An 11647-nucleotide genomic window follows, 5' to 3' on the forward strand; every position below is an offset into this window, starting at 1 on the left:
AAGGGGTGTGCGAAATTTTCGCACACCATTCGCACACTTGAAGGGGGTGTGCGAAATTTTCGCACACCTGGAGCAGTTGTCTTCCGAAGGCCATAACTTCCTCGTTTCAGATCCAAATCGTGCACGGTTTGAAGCGTTGGATTCTTGACTTCTTGAGCTTTGAAATGATATATAGCATGTAAAAAATGGACTTCGGGAAGTGCTCCAAAAGTGCCAAAGACGACTGAAGCTACTGTCCTCTGTTTTCCTCCTTGCTTCTCTTTGCTTCTCTTTTGCTTTTCTTTGCTTCTCTTTGCTTCTCTTCTTTGGTTGGCTTGTCTAAGTAGCTCCTCCATCATTTGGCATGCTTGAATTGATTCATAAGCTGATATAAACATGTAAACTTGCCACAAAATGGTTAAAACCAATTACTAAGGACCTTAATGAATTAATTGGGTTAAATGAATATGATTACTACTCAAAGGTGCTTAAAACCATTATAATTAGGTCTACAAAATAGCACTTTTTGGTAGTAATCAATATATATATGATTTTTCAAAGTCATGCCTACTGTGCACGCTGGATTCTGGATATTTGATAAGCTTGAGTATTTTAAAAATATTTTTGAGTAATTCTGACCTTGAATTCAGTTTTTATGTGATATACACTTTGAACTATGCGTATGATTTTTGGTATGATTTTATGTGATCATTTATTATTTTTTTAAAAATTCGTTTATGATTGTCAGATTTTCTTATCTAATCTGAACTTTGTAAAACCTTTAGGTATCTTTGCTGCAATTTGTCCTTTGAATGAGTGTTTGGCTTTCAGTATGTTGATTTAGATGTGTAGGAGTCGTTTCCTAAAATTTTTCACAATTAAATTTCATTCTAAGCCATTTCTTAGAACTTATTTTGCGATGCTTCATTTTCTAACTGCATGCTGATAATTTTATACTTTACTCAAAATTGTTATTATTTTTGGAGTCATTTGATTTATCTTAGCTCAATTTTGGCTTTGGTACTGTATATTAGACATAATAAATATGTTATATAATATATATACTTGTCCTAAACACTTTAGCCTTTTTTGAGGAATCTTATAAATTATGCATGCTACCCAGGTACGCCCTCTATCACCCACTTTCTAAATTATGTGAATATGCTTGTCACTATGAACTATGTCTATGTTTGATAGTACTTGGGTGTCTTGATATTTGTTTCATTGTTCGATTATTTCTAATAAAGCACATGCTGGGTGATATGCTATTTGAACTAATCATTGATGTCTTGTGCTAACGCTTAAGATGCAACTCAGGTACTCACCCTTTGACTCTCTTTTATCATCATGATTTGACTTTCTGGCTTAATATGTTAATTCTGAAATCACCTTAGTCTACTTAGGTATCCTCAATCAATTAATTAATTACCACATTCCCCTCAACTTAGTTAGTAGAGACCTTTGTAGGGCTTAGAGGGGTGCTACATTTTAGAGGTACCTTCCCAATAGGTAACCTGATCCCCAGACCTAGACTCGAGTTTTTCAAAGACATGTTTTTTCAAAAACTATGGAGTCATTTCTTTAGGGTTTTCTTTCTTATTTTATTTTCCCTTTAAAATAAAATTAAAATAAGTGGCGACTCCGACTTTTCCAAAAATAATTTTTTCACCACAATAAAAGAGAGTCTCGTTGATCGAGTGGGGGAGCATGTGAGAAATGCGAGTCCATATTATATAAAAATTAAATAATCTATAAAAATATTAAATCAGATAGGCTAAGTTACATTGTCATTAGAAATGAAGTTGAGTAGATAGTAAAAATACTAATTAATTTATGAATCGTTTTTATAAAGAAATATAAAATAAAATAAGAAAAAAGTGAAAGAAACATACCTTTGAATTCATCGGAGTTGTTTTGCTACATCTAACATAATTGGCCTCTCTTCTGGATTCGTTCTATGACACTCGTAAATTAGTCGGAATACTACTTGGAATTGATGATGGTTGGGGACTCCTCCCTCTGCTAGAATAGTAGTGTCTACAATCCCATTATTTCCATGATTTCTGCATAGGATTGTATTCAATCGATCTCAGAATCATCCTTTAGATCGTCATCGAAATCATTGGAAATTGACAATAATAATTCACAATAGCCTTTCCCGTTAGAAGGTTGCATAAAAGTGAGTCAAAGTAAAAACCATCACTCTTCTTTGGATACACTCCCTGGAATACTTCAGGTGCTAGATATCCTTTAGTCCCACAAACACCTTCATTCTCTAGTTGGGCTTTGCCCTCAAGGATTGGCATAGAAAATTTAAAATCAGAGAGCTTATGTGACATCCCACATCAAATAGTGGGGAAAGTTTCTAGCATTATATAAGTATGGACTTGTCTTAACCCGATAAACGTATTTTAAAGTCATGACGGCCCCTTTGGGTCCAAAGCAAACAATATTTACATGGTTTGGAGCAGGCCATTACAAATGGTATTTGAGTCGATCTCCGACCTCGATGTGAGGATTTGTTTGGCCCCATAGGGGCGTTCGTCTGTTTGACCCCGCAATCCCATGGGACACAGCGAGGATGTTGTGTCTACATGGGGGTGTTTGTGACATCCCACATCGGATAAGAGGGAAAGTTCCTGGCATTATATAAGTATGGACTTCTCTTAACCCATTAGATGCGTTTTAAAGTTGTGAGAGCCCCTTTGAGTCCAAAGCGGACAATATCTACACAATTGGGAGCGGGTCATTACAACTTAGCACACAAGTCTTGGTCCAAGTAGAAATGTCCAGGCTGTATGTCTCTATGAACGCATGATTGGCCTGGGAAACGCAGTATGGAGATATGTAATTAGTGAAGCAATCTCAATTGCAACTTTTAATATACTTTTCCACGATAAATTGGTTGGATTGAATGTTAATTGATGCTTAAGATTTCCATTCATTGGAAATTCGAACACTAAAGTGGGGATTTGTCTAAGCAACATCCCAAAAGCTTTAAAGTATTCTTGTGCCCCCTCAGTTGTGCTGCAACTGATATTTCATTAGTAACCATTTCAGGATGACAAAATCTAAGAGGATGTGTTGCAATGGAATAATCCATATACTTTTTAAGATCACAATCATAACACCGGTACTTATGAATATACTTCTTCACAAAAGCCACTCTACCTTCCAAACAACCTTTATACCAATTGAAATAGACCTCATAACTAGATTCTCATGGTTGTAATTGTCACTAGCTTTTTGAAGCTCATTGGCTGAAAAGCTACGCATGGGATTGGAATACTTGCCATCAAAATAAGAAATTCGCTTCTCCAATAATTCCTCAACATGCACTCATTTGTCTCATTCTTCTCCATCTCAATATCGCTTTTCTCTCTTCTTTTCCACCCACCAAACTAAACCCAATACTTTTCCCTTCAATTTAAGGATGTAAAATATGAAAAATTCTGAGTCTCCTTCCTCAAATTGTGATGATGTGGTAGCTACTAGTCTGCCAGCAGAAAAAAGAAAAGAAAATAAAAGAGCCATAATATTCAATACTAACTTGATTGTACCTTAGCTAGAATTTTTTCCATGTAGATATAAAACAGAATTAATTAAGGAATGAGAATCCAAGAAAAGAATTACAATATCATCTAAATGGAAAAGTAGCTAGGTAACTCTTGGAGAAGATCATCCTCTCAGACCTTTAGAAGGGCTTCAAGTCTTTAGGTAAGGTGAAGCTGAAAGAGAGAGAATAGTCATTCCCTTGAAGTCATTGCAAGATAGCAATAGATTTTAAAGATGGTCCGATGGAGTCCTCATAGTTTTGTTAGAGTAGAGTTTGACCATAAAAAGGGAGCTTGTTGATGAAAAATAGCTTAAAGGGTGTTTGGTGCTGGATTTTAAAAAAAAACAATAGTGCAGTTTTGAAAAATATTTATTAAAATATAACACTATTCAAATTATTTCCAAATTTAAAGCACTTTTTATAACATCAATCAATAAGAAGTGTCACTATAAAAAACAACTTCAACTCAAATATGAAAATTACCTTTTAAAAAAACAACTTTAATTATTTCTAAAGGTTATTTGAGGCAAAAAGCTTATCTTAAAGTTGAGTTATTATCTCTTCCTTCAGCATATTCTGTTTTGGTGATACTATACATTTGGGAGTATTTTATAGAATTAAATTACCCTTGACTTTTTCAATTTAAATGAATACTTTTTCTGAATTTGTAACCTTTTGAAATTGAATTTTGACACATAAAATATTGAAATATATATTTTCTAAGTGAAGATGATTTTTCAAACTTACACCTACTATACATGACCAATTCTAGATAGATAACATGTTTGTGTGATTTAAAATTTTTTTTGCATGCTTTTTGCTTCTTCTTTTTTTTATGTAAACTAGACACTTGATTGATATTTTTTATTTTTTATACGATTTTAGGAGACCTTTGGTTATTTTTAAAAAATTGGTTAATACATGTCATTCCTCTCTGATTAGTTCTAGACCTTTCAGAACTTTTTTAATTTTGGAATTAATCTAGAACTTGAATGATTATTCAACCACCTGGATGATGAACTAGACATATAGAGGATATTTCCTAGAAATTTTTGTAATTAAATTCCCATTCTAGTCCTTTTTTAGGATTTGTTTTATGAGCTTGTTGATGATCTTGTATTGTACTTAACATGTTATTTGTTTTGGAGTTATTTGACATAACTTGATTTGACTTTTGGCTTGTGTTCTATAATATAGATATGATGAGGTTGTTGTATGAATTTTTTTTTTCCATGATGAAGTATTAGCTCCAGATATTTATTTAGGATTTTTCTTATGAATGTCTCTATTTTGAGTTTGCTTAATGTTTGAAATAAGTTATCCATTTTCACATCTTTAGTTCACTTGTAAATTAATCTAACTTTAGTTTGTGTTATGAGCATGTCATTCAAGATAGACAAGATTTTATTTAAGTCTTTGGAGAACTTTTGGTACTTTATGTGGTTTCATTTTGTAATTGTATGTTTGTTGGAAGTATGAACCTTAGTGTTGTAAATTATTCGAATTTCCTAACTCTTGATTTAAGTTGTATATCCATCATGTAGAATATGAGATTTTGATCATGTTAATTATTACTACTTGTAAGCTAACCCTCTTCTAGATATATGCAAGCGCATTATGAGTTATGTATGCTATTCAAGTACATCCCTTACACTTTCTACTTTAATTTTGTAAATATACTAACCTTGTTTGTGAGCTAGCTATATGCAAGCGCATTATGATATTGTTTTGATTAGTTTAATTATTGCTTAATTATTTGAATGGATCAATCGAATACATGTTATATGCTATATTTGTTAAACTAGTTTTTATGTTTTCATGAAAACACTTTGGGATGCAGCTCACGTATGCCAATCTCATTTTCCTGCATGAATGTTTCTTTTAGTATGATTGTTTTGTTATACTTAATGTGTTTTTAGAATCACCTTCAACCTTTCTTGGTACCCAAAGTCAATCTATTAATTGTCACACTTTCCTCAACCTAGCTAATAGAGACATTTTTAAGGCTTAGAAGGGTGTTATTATTTTAAGATACCTTCCCAATAGGGAGCCTGATCCCCAAACCTAGACTCGGGTTTTTCGAAGACACATTTTTTCAAAAGTTGAAGGAGTAATTTTTTTTAAGGTTTTAGTTTCTTATTTATTTTCCTTATAGAAAAATAAAAATAAGTGACGACTCTGATTTTTTTTTTTTTTTTGTATGTAAAATACAATTTTTCACTTAAAAAAGGTGAGTCTCGTCATCGAGTGAGGACGCACATGAAAAATGCGAGTCCACTCAATATGACATAAAAATAAAAATAAATTAAAAAGACCACATTTTTCATAAATAAAGAATTTCATTAAAGTCAATTGCACTCTGAAACCATATGTGATTCAAAGAGACATAGAGAAAAAGAAAAGAGGATTTATGTTTTCTTTTTCTAACTAGGGAAGAAAATATCGCCAAAATTAGGTGATATATCGCCGAAATATCAATGTGTTGGCGGGTGTCAATACCATATTTCATGGAGAAATATCGATTATAAGAAATTTCGAGAGAAATCCTCGAAAATCGACGATATCTGGCGATATATTGACGATTTTAGTGATAAATCACTGATTTTCCCCGATATATCACCTGATCAACGTGGGTCAATGGGTCAAACGCGCTATAGTGAAGTCAAAGTAGCTACAGTGCCACTACAATAACAGTTGATGATTTCGTGTATTCAGCCTTAAGTGTGTCTGGAAACACCTCAACCATCTTCAATGCCACCATCAACACAACATTTTTTGACAAGTTCCCATGCTTGAATGGCCTTGGCGTCTCCATGGCACGAGCAGACATAGCCCTTGGCGATGTGATTCCAATGCACACTCACCCCAACGCTTCAAAGATGATTCTTATAGCCAATGGCTCTGTCACTGCTGGTTTAATTTCTTCGGATACTACCGTCTACTTGAAGACACTCAAAGAGGGGGATATCATGGTTTTCCCTCAAGGGTTGTTGCATTTCCAGGTGAATACTGGTTGGACACAGGCACTTCTTTGGGTTAGCTTCGGTAGCTCGAGCCCTGGCCTCCAAATCCTCAGCAATGCGCTGTTTAGCAATAACTTGCCTTCTGAATTGATAGAGAAGACCACTTTTCTTTATGATGATGAAGTGAAAAGACTCAAGGCTCTTCTTGGTGGTTCTAGGTAATTCAGCTCGGCAAGAACTTGTTAATTTCTTGTCACCCTCCCACTAAGTATGTAATTCACTTTAATTAGTCTTTCAAGCTATTGATTCTTTGGATCAATGGCATGTGTGGAGTTCTATATTTGGTTTTCCAGTGTGAGATTAATTACCTTGTAATAATGTTCGTATATTGCTTTGCAACATCAAATGTAGACCATAAGTGTCACCGATTTTTCTTCTTTTATATATGCTAATGGGGTGTCACAGTGCTGAAAACCCCACGCGTGGAAAGATTACTTTTGTAAAATCTAGACAAAGTTATTTTTTTAGAGAATCATCGTACAACATAAATTGAACTTTTTTATGGTAATTTTAGATATATAAAATACCAATATTTTAATGTTTAAAAATTAATTTTAATTATTAGGTAGTTGTGAACCCCGCATTTTGCTCGATGCAATCCCACTCGATGGTGAAACTCGTTTTTTATTTAATTGGTGAAAAGTATGATTTTTAGAAAAGACTTGAAGTCACCACTTATTTTTGTTTTATTTTTAAGGGAAAATAAAATAAGAAAGAAACCCTAAGTGTGACTCCTTATTTGGAAAAGACAGTCTGTGAAAAACCAAAGTTGGGTCCGGGGGTCGAGTTACCTATTGGGAAGGTATGGTGGTGAGCCGTAGAACCCCTCTAAGCCCTATAATAAAGTCTCTATTAAATAAGGTGAAGCAAGCGTGACAATTGATAAGGAAATCAATGGATACCAATGAAATGATCAAATAATAAAATGAATCATGCATAGGAATAAGCAAAGTGGGAGTGAGATTATACCTTAGCAACAAGTAATAGTGCGCTATCATGGAAACAAGATTATCTCAAGTATAAAATTATCACATGCATATCAAAGAGCAAGACAAAGATCAAGCAATATTCATGAAGCATAACAATTGACAATCAGAAGAGAAAACTAATTTGTAGGGCCCCCACCAAAGCCCAATTAATTTTGCATGAATGAATCTCACGAAATCCATTGCTTTGGAATTATGAAAATCATATTCATGTTTATTTAAAATCAAGAGAAACAAAAAATTATTTGATGTGAAAGTGCTTACCTTAAAGGAAAAGTAGCAAGTTTATTTAAAAATAGGATTTTTAGTGACTTAAAACCCTAATGAAGGATGAAAGTGGTAGAACTAAAAAATATTTGAAAACTGGAGTGAAATTAAAATTATTTGAAAGGAAACTAGAGTTTTAAAATTTATTTGAAAATTGAAAACTTAAATTGGAGTTTTGAAAATTAAATTTAAAAATTGAAATTTTGGAAATTAAATTTGAAAGAAATTGGAAATTTGAAAATTATTTGAGAATTGGAGTTTTGGTAATTAAATTTGAATGAAATTGGAGTTTCGAAAATTATTTGAAAATTGGAGTTTCAAAAATTAAATTTAAGAATTGGAGTTTTGAAAATTAAATTTAAGAATTAGAATTTTGGAAATTAAATTTGAAAGAAACTTGAATTTTAGAAATTATATTTGAAGATGGCATTTTTTTAAAAATAAATTTGAAAATTGGAATTTGGGAAATTTTATTTTGAGAATGGAATTTTGAAAATTAAAATTGGAAATTGGAATTTTGGGAAATTTATTTGAAGATGGAATTCTAAAAATTAAATTTGGAATTCGGAATTTTGAAAAAATTAGGGAGAATTACCCAAAAGGGTGGGCTGGAAAAAATAATGACTATGAAGGCTCACTCTTCTAGAGAACAATTTTACTCTTGAATATGTTTTCTATATTATTTATAAATAAATTGAGATTGTCAATGATGTGGGACCCATACATGATGATAAGTACAGGTTGATAGGCAATCAACGGTACATTTCTCAGCTTGAAAAAATTGTTATCACTTTTGAACAATTGATTGTTTAAAAATTTGTTATTTTTTTTTTCCAAAATGTTGAGATTTTTTAAAGAACCTTGTAAAAAAAATAATTTTTAATATCTCATAAATAAAAACTATATCCTAATGTTATTATATCATTTTATATATAAAACATACAATTAAAAACTTTGTTATCATAATATAATGAATAATTATTTTTTACGAACACTCATCAATTAAATAATATATAAATATTCAATTGACTAACACACACCTATTAAATGGAATAACTCACAATTATTCATTGGGTAATATAGCACGTGAAAAAATTAAATAAAAATTAAGTAAATTATGTTGTAATATATTGTAATGATAGTGTATTTATATTGTAAGTATAATGCATTTATGTCATACCTATATTTCATTGCAAAAGTAACAATTCTAAAAATGTTTATTCATACCCTATTGGTATTAACACATCGTATTAATATATTAACAACATTTATTTAGTGTTTTGAAATTATTTAATAAATTTTGTATATATATAAACTACGTGAATTCAAATTAGTATTTCATTTTATTTCAAAAATTATTTACGATATAGGTATGTTGTGAAATATGGTATGATCATACAAAATTACCATTTTTATAAAAAATTTCATAAATTTATTAATTAGGTTTTACTGTAACGTATTGTAATGTAAGTGTATTTATATTGTAATTATAACATATTTTTGTTGTGCCTGTATTTTATAATAAAAGTAATAATCTTGAGGATCACCTTTTATACCTTATCAATATTCAACATATCAAATATATTAACATCATCCACTCGATACATTGAGAAAAAAAATATATATATGAAAAAAAAAACACTATGCAAAGGAAAAAAAAATCATATAAATTTTTTAAAATGATTTTATTATAAAAATAAAAAAAATGATTAAACATTCTCTACCATTTTCTTATTCTTTTTAGAGAATCTGAATGAAAAATTAAACATTTTATCTTCCTTAAATTTAATACAAAAACATAATTTATCAATTTAAAATTATAATATATATATATATATATATATATATATATATATATATATATATATATATATATATGAAAAAATCATTATTTTTATTATATAATTGTAAAACTTATTTTTTTTCTTCATAAAATTAAAAATTAGAATAAAAATAAAAAAGGTAAAAAAACAATAAATGATATTTTGAAAATATTTTTTAAAAGCATTTTTGTTTTAAATAGTAAATTTAAATAACAAATTATATATAATTGTAAGGGTTAAACCCAAAATTTTGATTTAAAATTTAAATATCAATAATTACAATAAATATGGGACTCATGTACCATAAATGTATTGACAAATGAAGTGCTTTAAATGCTTTGAATTTTAAAAGTTTTAGTTAAAGGGCAGTTTTGGTATATTAAGCCTATTAAAGTCCTCCCCAAGAATTATTAAAAGATACCACCCTTTCTAATAATTGTTCTGTCCAGCCCACCCTTTTGGGTAATTCTCCCAAAAAATTATTTGAAGATTTAAAAATTAAATTTCGAATTTCGAATTTTTGGAATTTTTTTTTTTTGAAGATGACATTTTAAAAAATTAAATTTGGAAATTTGGAATTTTGGAATTTTTGGAAAATTAAATTTAAAATTTTGAATCTTGGAAAATTAAATTTAAAAATTGGAATCTTAGAAATTGTTACGAGAATGGAATTTTGGAGAGTTAAATTTAAAATTTGGAGTTTTGTAAACTAAATTTAAAATTAAATTTTAGAAAATTATTTTGAAAATGGTATTTTAAATTAAATTTGGAACTTTGGAATTTTAGGAAATTTTAAAGAGTTATTGGAGAATAGAAAAAAAAGAGAGAATATATAAAGAAATAAAACTTTTAACATTAAAAGCTTAAAAAAAACAAAAAGATGGCATGTGGCTACTGCATGGTGTGTTGGGGGTGGTCGGATTGCCATGCAGAGCCTATCATAGAGCATAGATCTCACATCGTTCTGTTGAGAAAGATGCTTCAGTAATGGAAGGAGGACCTCCAAAAGCTGTCCATCGTTTGGTTGTCCTACAGAAAATGGAATGCATGGAACTCCATTTAGATGTTGTAGTAAGAAACTGAATGGGTTGTTATCAATGATAATTGTTCGACAGAGATCCTTTGATAGGCAAGAAAGATCTTTCACATGCTCCTGGGATTGTCGTACCACAAGATTCACATTTGCCAAATTCCAATGGTACACCTAGAAATGGAATTGATATTGGTGGGTACGATATGGGTAATAAGCCGAAGATAGAAGACATGGAGATGAATTTGATGAGCATGGAGGATGGGAAAATGGGTATGGTGACGGATTTGGTGGGTATAAAGATCAGAAAGATGGTGAGATGAAAAATATGGGTTATCAGTGATGGAATGGGTGGTGGAGGTGGTAGATTGGTAAGTGTGAAGGGAGCTGAAGGTGGTGTTAATGCATGATGACAGGGATCTTGCAAAAATATAATTATTGAACAGTTCCGAAGCAATTCATGCTGAAATATTTGAAGAAACTTCATATCCTCATTGCTTCCGAAAATAGTCCAATTTGAGCTGCAACAAAAAGAAGTTTCTTACACATATTTGCAGTAGTATATGAGGCCACTCGTTGAACCCCGTGGAGAAGAAATTTGGATATGAAAGTGCTGCCATGAGTGCTCTGGCTTGCAAGCAGGCAATTAGGTATTCCTGAGATGTCTTCTTAAGAGTGTGATGCACTATTGCTATGCATGAAGAAGGCAACGTACCACATAAATGGGTCGATGTATGGGTGTAAGAAGCATAATATCATGATTGTTTTCATGATCGAGCAAACCCACGAACATCGGCATGAAGGAATCCACTGAAAATATTCTGAGTGACTTCATGTCGAACTTCCTTCTCAGTTGCTTTATCATCATAAGAATCGAGTTCTCACTTTCTGGAGCTTGTGGAAGTTCCTCTCCTTCCACACTTTCTGTTTTCTCATATGGGACATTCTGAAACACATTACAAGCGCACAATAGAGAACATGGA

The 11647-nt window shown here is 31.1% G+C and overlaps 1 protein-coding gene across 1 annotated transcript; it reads left to right on the forward strand.

The window, feature by feature from the left end:
* The first annotated feature begins 2764 nt into the window (after window positions 1-2764).
* On the forward strand, window positions 2765-10987 carry LOC117905501 (auxin-binding protein ABP19a-like). Its single transcript, XM_034818410.1, has 3 exons — window positions 2765-2775; window positions 6198-6716; window positions 10750-10987. The coding sequence occupies exons 1-3, from the start codon at window positions 2765-2767 to the stop codon at window positions 10985-10987; spliced, it is 768 nt and encodes a 255-aa protein (XP_034674301.1).
* The last annotated feature ends 660 nt before the right edge of the window (window positions 10988-11647 follow it).

This window comes from Vitis riparia, chromosome 18 (assembly GCF_004353265.1).
Source record: "Vitis riparia cultivar Riparia Gloire de Montpellier isolate 1030 chromosome 18, EGFV_Vit.rip_1.0, whole genome shotgun sequence".
NCBI lineage: Eukaryota > Viridiplantae > Streptophyta > Magnoliopsida > Vitales > Vitaceae > Vitis > Vitis riparia.